Source organism: Maniola hyperantus, chromosome 5 (assembly GCF_902806685.2).
Source record: "Maniola hyperantus chromosome 5, iAphHyp1.2, whole genome shotgun sequence".
Lineage (NCBI taxonomy): Eukaryota > Metazoa > Arthropoda > Insecta > Lepidoptera > Nymphalidae > Maniola > Maniola hyperantus.
This window is the reverse complement of record NC_048540.1, coordinates 8,959,438-8,977,021: the sequence shown is the minus strand read 5'-3', so window position 1 is coordinate 8,977,021 and position 17,584 is coordinate 8,959,438. Positions and strand designations below refer to the sequence as shown.

Genomic DNA, 17,584 nt, shown 5'->3' with positions numbered 1-17,584 from the left:
AAGGTGTGGAAAGTGAAAGCAGGGCTTCACTCACACTTAGACTCACCATCCTGCTGCTATTCAAATGCTAATGAAGCATTTGAATAGTGGATACTAGAGATTGCTTCGCTTCAGGGATGAGCGCGAGATGCGGTTCACGTGTAGCCGGCTGGCGCTGCTGTGCGTGCTACGCAGCTGGCCGGGCTTGCTGCACTTCTGCCACCCTTGCAGCGCGGGCGGCCTGCACGCGCTGGTCGCGGCGTTGTCCCTGCCGCGGCTGGAGGTCCGAGTGAGTATACTAGGGGTAGTGCACTGTAGTGCTTCACTTCAAGGATGAGTTCGAGATGCCGCTCATGTACATCCGGCTGGCGCTGCTGTGCGTGCTGCGCAGCTCGCCGGGATTGCTTTGCTTCTGCTACCCTTACAGCGCGGGCGGCCTGCGTGCGCCGGTCGCGGCGCTTTCGCTGGACGTCCGAGTGAGTATACTAGCTTGAGTATACTAGAAGTCTTCTGCCACAGGTGATGCCTGGAGATAACATGACTGAAATCGTTAAAACTTGATCGTGTTATGTGAGATAAATAAAACAGCATATCAGAACGCAGTCCCGCAGTGCGGAAAGATCCTTACCAGCTATGTGTCTTGAGTCTGTAGTGTTTTTTTCGTTCGTTGACTTGACGCCAAAGTGCGCCGAGCTGGTCGATTCCGAAAAACTGCACCTATCTGTGGTATTGTTGTTACAACAATGCATTGTAGCCAATAGTGAGCGAGTGTCGGCCAATGAGAGGTGTTTGCGATCGTCACACCGTAACTGTCAAACTATCGCGGCAAAGCCCCAGCTTAAAGATTAAAATATTAACGTGACATTTTATTATATCTTTTAGAAAGCAATTTTGGACTTGCTGTATGAATTGGTTGGACTGCCCCAACCAGAGTGGACAGATGAAATTTCCGTTGCACTGGATGCTGTCGATCCATCTGACTTTCAAGTAAGTTTTATCAGAGGGCTTATACAAAATCCATTTTCTGTAAGCTGTAGGGCCGTGGGCGGTAGTGCGTAAGCGCACTGGTTCTATCGGAAACTGAGAGAAATACGATCCGAATTATTAGTTTCCATTTTCCTCCGACGCTCGGGGAGCATGTTAAACCGTCGCGTCGGTCCCGGTTATTATCACTAACATCTGATAATAGCTATAAAAACATAAGATTCAAAATTTCGTTCTCTTAATCGTAGCTTTAGTTTTAAGTTTGCGTAATAATTATCACCACTATATCTTACAAATCCAACAACTGACAGTCGAAAAGAGTAATTTATTACCTATTTTGAATAAATCATTTGACTTTGACTTAGTCAAGTTGTATGCGGAAAGATCTGGTGCCCACCACATTATTATCACAAGAAAACTTCTACCATTATGTGATTAATGTAAAAGAGTCACGACCCTCAGCAATGAGTAATACGACGCACAGAGAGAGAGAGAGAGAAAGATAGATCAGTAATCTGATAGAAACACAGCACCGTCCCGCGGGGTGATTACCTACCTCGCGACAGGCGTAAATCTCGCGATGATTGCTGTCAAACGTCTGGCTTGAGAGAGACAGCAATAGCCACAAAGCAAAATAAGAAGAAGAAGAAGAGAGACAGCAAATGAACTGCTGGATTGCTACTGCTGTCGCTACTGCATCGTTTTACGTAATCACCTCGCCGCTCTGCTTTAGTAGACACTTATTTTGTACAAGTTTTTTTTCGGATTGATATCGGGACAAGATATTACTGTAGTGACAAAGTTGCTCTTTGTTTTTAAGTGTAGATATTCTGTATTTTTGTCTTTGTAATATTGTAGTTAGCAATAAAGATGTCTAAATAAAAATAAAAATTTCGTTACCTGCACAATTTAAGCTGAAACTCAACTTATGGAAACAATATTTGCTAGAGAATGCAAAATTCAGAAGTGCTAAAGAAGCGTGAGATTGTTGTACAGCAAAACATCAGTGTGCGCGTTTTAAAAACATACGTGAGAGAGACAGACATAATATTAAATACAACATTTACACTAAAATTTATTTTTGTATGAACAAGTTAAAATCTATACTCCGTATCAATATTATGTAGGTCCCAGGAAAGCATTTAATACTATTTCTATCTGTGCCTAAGGGTCTATGGACTAAAAATGACAATATATTTTGATCTCTATGCTTACCGTATTGCTTGCAGAGAGAGAATAGATTTTGTCTATAAGGCTGTTAACATACTTTTAAATGTTACAATCAAATGACATGATTATTGTATTAGGATTCTTGGCGACTAAACGAAGGTTTCGTAGCGGCTGAAGGCGTTGCAATTTTACCTCACTTGAGTGCTACTGGCCCAGATATAATTGAAATCCATCTTGCACTGCTACTTCAGTGTTTCTTAGAGGTACGTTAAAAATCTTAGTGAAAATATAAAACAAACATGTAATAAAGAACAATATTCCTGGTTTCTGAGTTGATTTCTGCGTTCCACGTTCACTAATATTCTTTATATTATGTAAAAAGAAAAAGTGACTGACTGACTGACTGATCTATCAACGCACAGCTCAAACTACTGGACGGATTAGGCTGAAATTTGGCATGCAGATGGCTATTATGACAAAGGCATCCGCTAAGACAGGATTTTTCAAAATTCAACCCCTAAAGGAGTAAAATAGGGGTTTGAAATTTGTGTAGTCCACACGTACAAAGTCGCGGGCATAAGCTAGTAATCAATAAAAACAAATCAATTAATTAACGGTCATTTATTAACACTAACTTTTGTGTGTTTAACGAAATCGATCGAAAGATTACAAATTACTGTGAAAACAGTATGTTGAAATCCTTACTTATAAATTGTACATTTTTGCTATTTAAAACTTGTCTTTTATTTTGTTTATCATATTTCAGGCCGGCCTTCTGGATGGATTAGCAGAAGTAATAGTGACAAGTGACACATTTATATCGGTCAGAGCCACCGTACTGTTAGGCCAACTGTTGCATTTAATACACCTGTTCCTACCGCCTCAAATATGTAATATAACTCCCGCACTGCCCTCCCTCATATCCCAGGCGTCGGCCGGGAAGCCACAAGCTCTCGCGGCCGTCGCGGCGCTCAAACGACTGCATTCGATGTTCGAATCGCGGCCCGCGAGCAACAGCCTGTTCCTAGATCACATTCTCCAGTATTGCAGTGGTGCATTTAAATCTAAGATAGAGGATACCTCGAAGAGTCGAAAGGAGAAAGACAATAGAGCGAGTAAAGCCAAACCGATGTGCGCGTTGGACTTGCACAAAGATAACAGCATAGAGTTCTTAAATGAATCGGACACCGAATGCGAGCCGAAGCGACACAGCATCGGTTCGAGGGCCGATGTTGCGATCAGAAGAAATGTTAGTGCTCTAGTGAAAAGTACGAGTGTCGGTTCACGGACTAGTACCGCTGTGACGAAGACCGCGAAGTTCTTCAGTTTTTGGGATCGAGGGGACAGTGATAGTTTAATAAAATCTTCCCTCGTCCTACAAAATAAAGATGGCAATACTTGGAATTGGGAAATCATTAGGACTATTTTAAAGGTGAGATTTAATATCATAAAAATTAAAAACGTAGTTTCGCAGACTATTTATTGGACCTACAGTATACAGCTTTTACTACTTAGTATAAAACAATTTCCTTTATTTTTAAGCATATCCTGTATTTTTATTCTTTGTCATAGTATTCAACAATAAAGATGTTTAAAAAAAAGTCACTCCACTCCACCGTTCGCGCTTATCTCAGAAACTACTGTATGGATTTTGATACGGTTTTCAACAATGAATTGACGGATTCTTCGAGAAGGTTTAAATGTATAACTAATGGTCCGATTCTGAAAATTCATTCACTGATAGATTTTATCCCCGAGTGCTATAGGCTATACAAACGGAGTCGCGTGCAAAAGCTAGTTTGTAATATTTTCACGTCCTGTCGGATGTTTGTTTGTTTATAGTATGTTTTCGGCTCTATTTATGAGTTGTTCTATCTTTGTGTTTTTTTAGGAAACAAACAGCACGCCTTTGTTGAATTTGAACGACAGCGGACACAGAGACTGGGCTAGTCGCATTGTTAACTACTTGAAACCGTCCTCGAATAAGTATTCTCACACGGATCTATCGACCACGTGTAACGGACACTCGCCCACGCGTGCCGGATGTCAGCTAATACGTCATCTGTTACGTCACAATGATGTGAGTACGGAAGTTGAAATAGGGAATATATAAAAAGAAAAGGTGCGTGACTGACTGACTGAATGACTGACTGACTGATCTATCAACGCACAGCTCAAACTACTGGACGGATCAGGCTGAAATTTGGGATGCAGATAGCTAATATGACGTAGGCATCCGCTAAGAAAGGATTTTTGAAAATTCAACCCCTAAGGGTGTGAAACAGGGGTTTGAAATTTATGTAGTCGTAGCTTTCCACCAGACCAGACTAGAGGACAAGAACTCTTTTACAATAGTGAGAGAGCATTTGCAATTTTTTGTAGGTTGATACACAGAGGATGCTAAAAGAGCTGTTCACGGACGTGAGTCGTCAGATTGAGGCGATAGAGACGGGTCGGAAAGCGCACGAGTGTTTGTTCAGCCCGCAGCATATGTGCAACACTATGTGCCAGATGTACTTCCTCTTCATTGGGCAGTTGTGTCACTCGCACGCTGGGCTACGGCTGTTCAAACAGACCGGGCTGTATGAAAAGTAAGCTGTGACTAAATCCCTTAATAATAAATTGTTAATATTCTTTGTAAAAAAAAAAATTGCCCTGCCGGTCGGTCACAGCGTCCAGTCTACAGAAATTAGCCTCTGTAAGGGAGATATTGTACACAAGTGTATGTGCAAACACAGGCGCACTATCTCCCTCGTCCGCTGGGATGGAAATCCGACATGACCGGAGAGAGATCAGGCACAGGACCGACGCATTACCTGTTCTCCGAGGCACGGGGGTGAAACATTGCTATCATCCTAACTTTGAGCTAGTGCTGTAAATTTCATGTCGAAATACCTAGTTTTTGTGGTCGGGAATCGAACCCTAGACCTCGTCATCTGCACGTCAAACACTCTAATCACTAGACCAACAAGGCTATAATTGTTATATTGTTTACCATATGATCATTTCCTTCTAAATGCTTCCTTCACTAAGTGTTTTTCTTAGTGTAATTGAATTCTTCGTTGAAGGTTTAATGACCATTATTCTCTTGTTCACAGTCTCCTAGAACTATCTACTAAGACTCACCATAGTTGTTACGTAAAATTAGTTATATCAAGTTTAGATTATACCATGGATTCGAGTCCACGGGACGTACTTGCCAAAACACTAACATGCAATATCCTAGCCTCAAGATTGTATGCAACTCAGTTCCTAAACGTACTCCTAAGAGCCTCGCGAAAGTCTAGAGATTTGGTGAGAAAAAAGTCCAAACTCAAGAAGCATGTTGTACCAGAATACTCAAAGTTCACGCAGAGAGATGAAATTGAAGTGACTGGCGGTGTGGACATGGATACTTGGATTTTGCAAATGTTGGTCGGACAAGTCAAAGATGAGTCGAAGGCTGTTGTAAAGTGTGCTTTGAATATTCTAGAAGAAGCTTATAGCGTACCGGTTAGTAATTTTACTAGTACAGTTCTTGCAATTCACGAAGGCGAGTGGACTTTACTTGTGGTTACGTCGTATACACGAACATTGCGTAAGTGTGCGTGCACGTCCGACCAATCAGTCGCGAGTAAGCGCTAGCAAACGCACACATTTACTGTACCTTACGTATAAGTTATAACGATACGACTTACACACAAGCATGAGTCACTCGCCCTCGTGAAATGCAAGAACTATACCGTACTACCACTTTTATAAGTTACGGCAGCCTACGCAGAAATAGAGCCTCAATAGCTCAACCGGTATAGGAGTGGACTGAAAACCGAAAGGTCGACGGTTCAAATTCCGCCCTAATACTCTTTAAAAAAAAACTTATTTTGAATTGCGTGAAATCATCTTCAATGAATAAATCAGCCTGTTTGCGTCCACTGCTGGACTTAGGCCTTCCCAAGAGCACGCCACCACACACGATCCTCCGCCTTCCCCATCCATCCACTTCCCTTCATCATCATCTTGGCCATAACGTGCGTCCGTCCGCTAGTGGTTGTTGCCTACTTGCCATGTTTTGGACGCGCGAATCATTAGCGGATAGAACAAGTGTCAATTGTTCTTCTGTTTAAAATCTTAACATCAAGAAATAAGGTCTGTATTTCATTGGTGTACATTCAGTTTTAGTCGGCACGGCGTTAAGTTGCGAATTTTGGCGATAAGACTTATAAAGATGGTAATATTGTACAGTAGCCGGCAGAAAACATTGTACATTGTACATCTTTAGAAAGAGGTTTCGGCTTCGTAGGGCGTTGTCTCCGCCACTCATACCTATCTGACCTTTTAACGGCCTAACGACAGACACAACGCTCTACGAAACCACTATCTCTATCTAAAGGTTGGTGTACAATATTTTCTGCTCGGTACTGTATATGTTAATTCTCTAAGAATTTGTTAGATGTTTTCTAACTTAATTAGCTGAAATCAGTATCAGCTTGAATTCAAGCGTGTTGTTATTTTGATTCGTTTTTTTATAACTTCAAAAGTTGTTATTTTCAAATATCTGCAGATATTGTTCGAAAAGTTAATGACAATGAGGGATGCCCTCGCTCAGAGCTGTCGACTAGACAAAGCTGCCGACCCGGCTGCTTTGGACCTATCGGCGGTGGGGGACCGAGGGTACCTGCTATGGCTTGGACTAGAAGTAGCTGCCGCGGCTCAAAAAGTCGATTCTAATGCTATCACGTTTGTGAAGAAACACTTGGATTTCTGGAACAAGTCTTATAACTATAGGTAAGAAACTAAATTCACTTTGTCAATGTGACATGTCGGCAGATGTACTCTTATTATCTCACGAGAGATTGCGGAAGGATTTGGGAACCCACTGCATTATTATCCCACGAAAACTACCATTATGAATAACTAGCTTACGCCCGCGACTTCGTACCCGTGGATTTAGGTTTTTAGCAATCCAGTGGGAGTTCTTTGATTTTCCGAGATAAAAAGTAGCCTATGTCACTCTCCAGGTCTTTGACTGTGCCCATGCAAAAAATCACGTCAATCCGTTGCTCTGTTGCGACGTGATTGAAGGACAAACCAACAAACAAACACACTTTCGCATTTATAATAAGGGTACTGATGGAAAGAGTCACGACTCTCAGCAGTCAATCTGTAATGACACTAATATTATAAAGGTGGTGTGTGTTCGTGCGTGCGTGCGTGTGTGGGTGTGTTTGTGTTTGATACTCTTTCACGACAAAACTTGGAGATAGATTGGATTGGTTGGACTTTTTAAAAAATTCATGGTTACCGCGGGATTTTTTAACATATGTAATATGTAAAGACAGACGAAGTCGCGGGCACCATCTAGTCTGTCGATAAATTACCCAGCATCGTACTTCACTCTGACATTGTTGTTATTTGTTGAAAAAGACCAATAACAACGTTGCTAAGTAACCTCTTGAAAGATGACAGATTAAATTATATTATATTATTATATATAAGTTGTACATAATACGACTAGCACAGCATTTTGCTCGGAGACCCACAAAACGCGTTCTTTCTATTTTATCTATTTATTTGTGTGGCAACAGATACGTGCGGCTGGTGGAGGCGGTGGTGCACGAGGCGCTGACCCTGGCGGAGGAGTCGCGACGGCCGCGCAACGCGCGCCGCGTGGCGCGCCCGCCGCCGCACATGTACGCTGCGCTAGCGCGACCCACGCACGCCGCCCCGCCACCTTTCACCAAGGGCCTGCTTGCTGCCGTCTTGCCGGCACACTATAAGGTAAATGGTTAGAGATGGGCATTCAAAATCAAAAAATCAAAATCATTTTTTTTCGACAATGTCAATCTTATGCTACGTCTGTGACTCTATTATTGGTTCGAAATATAGATTCTACTGAGAAGAGCCAGTAAGAAACTCAACAGTTGCTTTTTTCATAAAAAGTTACTTGTGGGTAACTTAAAGCTCAGCTAGTTGTGTTCACTGAGGAATAACCTAAGTGTGTTTTTACACAATTTTTAAATGTATGTAATGGCAAATCTAAATTATTGGTACTCTTAAATAATTTTCATTTGGTATTTTTGCACTTAGAATAGTTTGCTACATTAATTTATATAGATGTGCTTCTCTTTCTAACACACAGTGATGCGATTGTTCTCGATCACACACTCTTTAGCGTCTTAGCTCGGGTTGATGATCAAGCGCGCTCGAAATTTAAAATATGAAGTGGGATTATCCATACTTAATATTATACATGCAAAAGTGTGTCTGTCTGTCTGTCTGCTTGCTTTTCACGGCTCAGCCGTTCAACCGATTTTGACGCAATTTGGTACAAAGATAGCTTGCATCCCGAGGAAGGACATAGGCTACTTTTAGCCCGGAAAATCAAAGAGTTCCCACGGGATTTTTAAAAACCTAAATCCATGCGGATGAAGTATATGATCTAGTATGTAATAATTTTCAAACTTTGTAAAATTTTGCGAACAGATTCTACAGAAAAAGAAATGTATTACGGAGCAAGAGGTCGCAGAATTGAAGGCATCATTATGGGCGGTGGGTAACACGGGCGTGACCCCGCAAGGCCTTCAACAGCTAATCAACTTAAGCAACGGTTTTCTGGAAGATTCTGTACCCGTCCATATCGTGAGTTTGGCCAGATACAGCCCAGTGTATTCGGTACGGGCGACCGCTTTCTATGTTCTGGGTCTAATTGGAAGTACTTATGACGGTGCTAACTTACTTGCGGATTTAGGTAAGTTTGGCTAGGATTAATATTTTGTATGGTAGTTAAATAATGTGTTTCTTTAAAGCCTCATTCAGATTCAGATATAACAGCGATGCGTTTTGAAAACGCTGACTTGTTAATAGATACTTTTGTACTATTAAGTATTCTGTGTGCTATTATATTATATCTGCGGAAAGAAGTTAGTATAGCGCTCTCTCTGTTACGTAATCCCATAAAGGAGATAAAAATCTCAGTGGACGTTAACCATTTTGAGTCACAAACGTGTTTCCAAAAACATTCGAAATTAGATTAGAAAACATAGTTTCGTTTGTGAATGGTTGGTGTCTCAAAATGGTTAGCGCCCACTGAGATGTTTGTCTCTATCAATTTGTATGGGATTACGTAACAGAGAGAGCACTATACTAACTTCTTTCCGCGAAAAGAGTATAGTTGCTGTCATTATGTACGCAACTATTAGGTAACGCTTATTAAAAAGCTTTCGTGCGTATATACAAACTCTGATATTGGAATTGTAATATATATTATTAGGTATATCATTGGATTTGTCTATGAAAATCAGGATAACGAACTGTTTTCAGTTTACAAGAAAATTATTTATTACATAGGTTTTATACCTTTACAACTTATTTAAACACAATTGCGATTATTATTAAGTTAATTTTATACAATTCTGCAAAAGAATAACAACTTTAATAGCGGAACTCCATTACGAACTCATTTTGAAATTTTAGTACTTTTTAATCAAACCAATGAGGCAACGGTCACCACCGCATTCGGCCGTAAATTTCGATTCTCCCTAATAATATATTATGGAATTTAATTATAATAATATATGTCTTATATTATAGGTTGGTTATGTGTCCGACATACTAGACATGACCAGTTCCCAGTAATACCCGACGACACTTTACCCGACCTGTTAACAAAAGATACAACTAACGCTTATATCACCTCGCCCGATCGACGATTTAACGCACTCGATATAGATTTGAGCGAACAGTCCGACCATACAGACCAGAGCACGGCAGAGAGCTTACACTCCGAGCATGTCAAATTAAACAGGACGATAGGTGCAATATCCGTAGACCATACGGAAAAGGATCAAGATGTGGTCGACCATAAAGTTGGGTTTATTGAACGACGCGAGGACAAGAGAAAATCTCACACACTCCCAACACAAGGATCTAGTTCACACGAGCGTTCGCTCACAGAATCTAGAACTGTCGATATACTTCGAGACTGTTCGAGTTATGAACGCGCGCCTCACCGAGTCCATATGGAGAATCGATTGGGCAGGATGAACTCCCTGGATCACGGGCGTGAAGGTCGTGTGAGGAACACCAGTGAATCCAGTACTAGTGGTGTGAGCAGTTGTGATTCTTTCCTTGGAAAATATGCTATACCGTAAGTGTTTAGTTTTTATAAATGTCTTTGTCCTATTAACTTAGGTTAAAGTACAAATAAATAAAACAGTTTGGCAGGTTAAGATGCCTCTTTCAAAGACGTCTTTCGATCGTTTAGAGCTTAGCTTAGACAGTAGTATATAAGTACACATACAGTAAGTATTATTATAGGTTTTGCTTGTACCACTAACCAACATGTTTGTCCTCGCCTGTTTCTGGGATCTGCTTAATATGCTCTTCGACGAGGAGTGTATTTTTATTGTTGCCAATAAAGAAACAAATTAAAAAAGGCGAGATAATCATTGTGATCAAATAAATCAAAATGACTTCTCACGCGCCATTCTAACTCTATGGGCAACTGTCATGTCAAAAGTACAGTTCACCTTTAAAATAAGGACTGGAAGGAAGAAAATCGCGTGGGATCTCTTTTATTTTCCTGGATAAAAATTAGCATACGTCCTTCCCCGGGATGTAAGCTAACTCTGTACCAAATTTCATCAAAATCGGTTAAACTGTTGGGCCGTGACAAGTTAGCAGACAGACAGACAGATGCACTTTCACATTTATAATATTTATCTTTGTTGTAGCTATATTCTTCTTCCTTCACAACCTCTCCCGCTAGCGAGGGTCACAGGTAGAGATCTTTTATAAAGATTAGTGCTTTCCTGTCCACTTCTTATCTTTTTAGTGTTACTATTTTTGGGTACAAATAAAATAAATAGTGCTGAAGAAAATATAATGTTTTAGTGATCGAGTGCTGAAATTGAGTCCCATACCGAGTTCGTCGAGTCTGTACGGAATGAAGAGCAGCAGCAGTTCGCACAGGCCACGCCTCCCGGAGCCGCAACGACGGACATCTACCTCGAGTAAGTTAAATTGAGTCCCATACCGAGTTCGTCGAGTCTGTACGGAATGAAGAGCAGCAGCAGTTCGCACAGGCCACGCCTCCCGGAGCCGCAACGACGGACATCTACCTCGAGTAAGTTAAATTGAGTCCCATACCGAGTTCGTCGAGTCTGTACGGAATGAAGAGCAGCAGCAGTTCGCACAGGCTACGCCTCCCGGAGCCGCAACGACGGACATCTACCTCGAGTAAGTTAAATTGAGTCCCATACCGAGTTCGTCGAGTCTGTACGGAATGAAGAGCAGCAGCAGTTCGCACAGGCCACGCCTCCCGGAGCCGCAACGACGGACATCTACCTCGAGTAAGTTAAATTGAGTCCCATACCGAGTTCGTCGAGTCTGTACGGAATGAAGAGCAGCAGCAGTTCGCACAGGCCACGCCTCCCGGAGCCGCAACGACGGACATCTACCTCGAGTAAGTTAAATTGAGTCCCATACCGAGTTCGTCGAGTCTGTACGGAATGGAGAGTAGCAGCAGTTCGCACAGGCCACGCCTCCCGGAGCCGCAACGACGGAATCTACCTCTAGTAAATTAAATTGAGTCCAATACTGAGTTTGTCGAGTCTGTACGGAATGGAGAGCAGCAGCAGTTCGCACAGGCCTCGCCTCCCGGAGCCGCAACGACGTACATCTACCTCTAGTAAATTAAATTGAGTCCAATACTGAGTTTGTCGAGTCTGTACGGAATGGAGAGCAGCAGCAGTTCGCACAGGCCACGCCTCCCGGAGCCGCAACGACGTACATCTACCTCTAGTAAATTAAATTGAGTCCCATACCGAGTTCTTCGAGTCTGTACGGAATGGAGAGCAGCAGCAGTTCGCACAGGCCACGCCTCCCGGAGCCGCAACGATAGAAATCTACCTCTAGTAAGTTAGACCGTGTTCTATTCCGTATAACGTATTTTATAGGCGCCCATGTCGACTTTTTGAAAGGTCTTTAAGGTCTTAGATCATATAAATTGGTTCATACTGAGAATGATTTTCTTTTTCTTGTCTATATTAATATGGAAGCCATTTACGGCATTGTGTATTATTTTGTAATAGGGTTTCCGAGACGGTCAAGCGGCTTGATGACAAACTTGTAATTTTGTTTGTTGCTTAAGCAGCTTGATCCGCTCGATTGCTAACTGACGCATGATTGAGCTATGCTTGATCAAGCCGGTCGCGAATACTGACCAAACGCCCGCCAAGCCGTCGCGACAAGAAATAAACAAAATCGCATCAATCGCGAGGTAGGCAAGCACACCCTTAACTCAAGCAAGTCTTCGTGCTTGCCATCAAGCTGTTTGACTGTCTCGGAAGCCCTTTATGGAATACGTAAATTGGCCTATAGGTTTTGATTTTTTTATCAGGTTACACAACACCGGATATAGGCAGTTCGCCTCCGACCCAAAAGGACATGAGTGGGTATGCCACAATACAGTCGCTAAACAAACACAGAAGGTATGTCAAAGTTAATATTGTAAATAGCCCCCAAATTGTAACCTGTTTTAAACGTGGACACTGACAAACAAAATTTTACTGTTTTCGCATCTTTTCCTTTCTAATGTAATAAGGAAAAGACAGTCAAACTTAATTTAATTTAGAACTGTCAAACCTCGCGACTTTAGGTGCCAGTCGAATAAGTCTATCGTATATACATAAAAGGAAAAACTGACAGACTGACTGACCGATCTATCAACGAACAGCTCAAACCACTGGACGGATCGGACTGAAATTTGGCATGCAGATAGCTATTATGACGTAAGCATCCGCTAAGAAAGGATTTTTGAAAATGCAACCCCTCTAAGGGGGTAAAATAGGGGTTTGAAATTTGTGTATTCCACGCGGACGAAGTCGCGAGCATTAGCTAGTTTATAATAATCCGTTTGTTTTGTAGGCCTCACTATGTATCAGAGAGTGGAGCCAGCGACATCGACGTGCTGACCTGGTTGCCGCACGACTCCAACCAACGGCCGAAGCCGTTCTCCTCCCTGCGAGACCGGGCCAAATCAACCCGAGAACGAATGACTAAGCTTAGGTATGCAAGTTGTTTATTGCATTTTTTGAAAAAAATTCTACCCCTATTAAAAACGTGAAAGTGTGTTTCTTTATTGGTTTGTCCTTTCATATACAAGGAACCAAAAGCTTAATTTGCTATAATCCGCTGAAACAGATCAAATCTCATATAGATTTGCAACATGCAGCATGCACTTCCGCAACATAACGCCTGCTTCTATACAAAATTTAAAATCGGTTTGTCCTTTATTACGTCGCAACGCAACAGATCGATGCATGGATATCTAAAGGTGACTGACTGACTGATTGACTGATATATCAACGCACAGCTCAAACTACTGGACGGATCGGGCTGAAACTTGACATGCAGATAGCTATTATGACTTAGGCATCCGCTAATAAAGTGTTTTTGAAAATGCAACCCCTCTAAGGGGGTAAAATAGGGGTTTGCAATTTGTGTATTCCATAGCGAGCATAAGCTAGTAGTAATTAAAATACCTGGAGAGTGACGAGCGTGGATTTAAGTTTTTGAAAATCCTCTGCAAACTTTAATTTTCCGGGAGGAAAAGTAGTCTGTGTCTCCGGAATGCAAACTATCTCTTTACTAAATAGACGATAACAACGTAGGAACTCTTGATTTTCCGGAATAAAAAGTAGGCTATGTCTGGCCCAAGATGCAAACTATGTTATCTGTACCTTTCGTCCGGATTGGTTAAACGGATGGTCCTTGAAAAAGTAGCAGACAGACAGAAAGATACATTCACATTACAATCGTATGTTTTTGTTACAGTCTCTTAGAATACGACTGGAAACCTCTGACGCAAGGAGAAAGTTCCCAAAGAGTTTTTACGCCAACTCGTTCAACAATTCAAGTCGCACCGTCCGGACCACGATCGCCTTACTATATAGGAATATGCTTACCGCGTAATCTTATGGAGCTTTTTCCTATGTGAGTATAAGAGTTTTCATATATTAAGGCATCTAGATTATAAACGCGACATCGCGTAGTTCTAGATTTTTTACAATACCTTAAGGACTCTTTGATTTTCTGGGATAAGAAGTAGTCTATGTCTGTCTCCAGTAGGCAAGCTAGCTTTGTACCAAATAGAGAATTTAAGTTTTTTTTTAATTCTGAGAGAACTCTTTGATTTTCCGAGACCAAAAGTAGCCTATAATCCATAGAAAATGACTCCTCACGCACCATTTTAACTCTATGGGTCAACTGTCATGTCAAAAGTACGGTTCACCTTTAAAATAAGGACTAAAATCGTACTTTTGACATAAAATTTGACACAAGGTGCCTGAAAAGTTAAATTTTACGCGTTATATATCGTTCCTTAGGACGCAAGTTATCTCTGTAGCAATTTACATCAAAATCAGTTTAACGGATGGCCGTAAATAATTAGCAGACGGACAGTATGGATGACCGCGACTTCGTCCGCGTGGAAATGGGTTTTCAATTTTTTTTGTTGATATTTTGTTTCGTGCAACAAACAACAAAATATATTTTTCCAAGATAAAAGTAGGTCTTCAGGATGTAAGCTATCGTTGTGCCGATTTTCTTTTGTAGTCCAATCTGTCAATAGTCCAATCTGAAGTTGCAACAAGCTGGTTTGTGTACGTCGTAGACGGAAGGATGAAATACACAAACCCGGCTGAGATCTGTTTATGTACAACGCGCTGTGATACGCCTCGTACTCAGATTGGACTATTGGTTTTGCGCGAACCTAAAAGTCGAAATCTCGTTCTCTTAGTAGGTATGCGGGAGGACTGGGAAGCTACTGTATTATAGCATCCCAAGAAAAATCCTATCGTTATAACTATGAATAATGGATAGGAGTCACAAACCTCAGCAATAAGATGCAGAGAGAGAGAAAAGATTGATAAACATATTATGTTTTATAATCCAGATTTCCATACTATAATATGTCTATTAGCTTTTTACGGCCCATCCGCTTTGACGATTTTAATGGGTACAATACAGAGATAGCTTGCATCTGAAAACGGACACAGGGTTTCTTTTTATCCTGTAATATCAAGAGTTGTCTGGATAGGATTGAAAAAGAAGCGAAAAAGACAATTAAAATCTAAACAGATTCACAGGCATAAATAGAGTTATGTTAGTATAAAATTATGGATGTCTTATAAATATTAATTTGTTTTAATATTTCGTATAGGGATAATGATCCCAAAGAAAGTGTAGTGGAGAGCGATAAGGGAAGTAACAGAGTGACGTCTCTGTTGGCTGACTCCACTACGCCGGACCACAGTATAGGTTTTACCAAGAGTGAGTATTGCACGCTTTCTCGTATCGATATGTAAATAGTTATAATTTATTGCTTCGTTGCTCTAGTGGTAAGCATGTTCAACTGCGGATGACGAGGTCGCGAAGTCGATTCCCGGGTATGACCAAAAATAGTTAGGTATTGGTTTTACTGTTAAGAAGTTCTCAGTACTAGCCCAGAGTTAGGAAGTTGGCGGTGTTTCAACCCCATGCATCGGAGAGTAAAGCCGTCGGTCCTGTACCTGATAATATGATATCAAAATAACAGTTATCTTTTGTGCCAATTCGATGCGCCCCACCAAGCGTACCGGAAACTAAAATTGACAGTTTGTGTCAAATGGTCCTCATGTTGAAGGTATTGATAGATTTCTAGCTATATCTGGTTTTTTCCGCGAGTAGCACTCGGGGATAATGTTGCTATATGCCGGTTAAGAGTTTTTAGACTCGGATCGGATCGGAGTTCCGGAGATTATCCACTATATCCAAACTTACGAACTTACAAAGTGTCAAACATAATTATCTTTCTTTAGGCGCTGAAATGCCTTCAGTCACATCAACACTAGGCAACATTCGTACTACGACACCGAATGCAGCAGTCGTGAGTAACGCTTCAGAAGTGAGTCGAATAGAGGCTCACCCTAGTAGAAACGTGGAAAACAAAACCGAACCTAAACAAGATCGGAGCGAGGGAGACAGTAATATAAAAATTGAAAGTGAAATAGAGTCTAAGGCAGCTTTAACAGATTCGGTTATGGATAAGAAAATAGAAGTGATAGCTAGAGATGACAGTTCGATAGTCACGAATGTGTTGAGTTCGAACCGTATGTCGGGCGTCAAAGCGGCGGTATGGAGGCACTCGGCGGCCGATTGTTTGGCGTGCGTAAGGACGCGACCGCCGTCGTCGCACGAGCTACGTGAAGCATTCTTCGCTGGTATGTTTTGTTTTATTTATTAGAAGTTATTAATCGCATTTATATCTGTTCAAACTCAAAAGATTTTTTCTCTTCTAACATTATTTTACAATTTTATTGATAGTTAATATCCAGCTGTTGAAAATAGAATTAAATAAAACATAACTTAGAGAAACGGACACAACTGTTGATACGCGAGAATTTACGCCGGGACGAACGTCATGTGTGCAGCGTGATACAATACAACTGTCAAACGCGATAGGGATGGACAAGGTGTATGACATAAAACAAAATTAAATGGAATGAAATATGTCTATGGCGTGTTTGAATACCCGTAGGGCGATTTTGTAAAACCTGCATCAATCATTATTACAATCTCGATTGTTGTGATTGGCTGAATTTGTGCTATTCTTGTTGCAACAATGCATTGTAGTCAATAGTGAGCGAACACTAACCAATCAGAGGTGATTGCAATCGTGGCATTGTAGCTGTCATTCTACCGCAATTGTGCGTGCATCCGTTATAATGCATAAATTTTGAGATCTCACTCGCCATATTTTTTGTATGTATCAACTGTTATGTTAACAGTACGGTTCACTTAAGGACTAAAATCGTACTTTTGACATGACAGTAGAGACAAACAGAGCAAATGGCGAGTGAGTTCTCAAAATATACGCACTATATATGTATTTATATACAGATTAGTAGTAGATTGTTTACTTTTCAGAGCTGGAAAGTCCGAGTAGCAGCCGAGCGTCGGGGCGCGTGAGCCCGGCCGCGGCGCCGCAGGCGCAGCTGCTGCACCACGTGCTGTTCATGTCCAACCCCATACACTTGCGACAGGTCAGTTGAACGTGCCTACAGATTTGCTCCATTTTTGACGATAGACAGACAGAACAGACGATCCACATCGCATTTTCTGTCGTTTTCATCGCGTTTTGGTCAATTCGCCAGCAGTAGATATGTTTTCCTCCCCTGAAAGAAAAAAAAAGTAAAGTTCGATAAATTCGAGTTATGCTTTTTGTGCTTCTGTTCTTTGTACTCTTTTATGTTGTGTACAATAATAGTAAATTACTGTCCAGGTCTGAAATAGAGCAATTCACGGCTGAGTAATATTAGAAGGACGAGGCGAAGGCGAATACTTCCCAAGTGATTAAAAAACAGAGGCGCCAGTCGAGTCCTTTTGAACTAAACGAGGCCGATTGCTATTTCGACAGACTTGTATAGTACTT

The 17,584-nt window shown here is 41.3% G+C and overlaps 1 protein-coding gene across 1 annotated transcript in view; it reads left to right on the top strand.

Annotated features, from left to right (window-relative positions):
- rictor (rapamycin-insensitive companion of Tor) overlaps window positions 1-17,584 on the top strand; it is a 28,810-nt gene that overhangs the window by 4,118 nt on the left and 7,108 nt on the right. Inside the window, exons 7-24 of the mRNA XM_034969070.2 lie at window positions 115-268; window positions 862-966; window positions 2,271-2,396; window positions 2,900-3,565; window positions 4,025-4,213; window positions 4,516-4,724; window positions 5,232-5,625; window positions 6,674-6,897; window positions 7,698-7,890; window positions 8,596-8,860; window positions 9,703-10,258; window positions 11,005-11,123; window positions 12,512-12,602; window positions 13,039-13,179; window positions 13,948-14,106; window positions 15,335-15,444; window positions 15,972-16,373; window positions 17,080-17,195. Coding sequence (XP_034824961.1) covers window positions 115-268; window positions 862-966; window positions 2,271-2,396; window positions 2,900-3,565; window positions 4,025-4,213; window positions 4,516-4,724; window positions 5,232-5,625; window positions 6,674-6,897; window positions 7,698-7,890; window positions 8,596-8,860; window positions 9,703-10,258; window positions 11,005-11,123; window positions 12,512-12,602; window positions 13,039-13,179; window positions 13,948-14,106; window positions 15,335-15,444; window positions 15,972-16,373; window positions 17,080-17,195 — 4,219 coding nt within the window. The remainder of the gene's footprint in view (window positions 1-114; window positions 269-861; window positions 967-2,270; window positions 2,397-2,899; window positions 3,566-4,024; window positions 4,214-4,515; window positions 4,725-5,231; window positions 5,626-6,673; window positions 6,898-7,697; window positions 7,891-8,595; window positions 8,861-9,702; window positions 10,259-11,004; window positions 11,124-12,511; window positions 12,603-13,038; window positions 13,180-13,947; window positions 14,107-15,334; window positions 15,445-15,971; window positions 16,374-17,079; window positions 17,196-17,584) is intronic.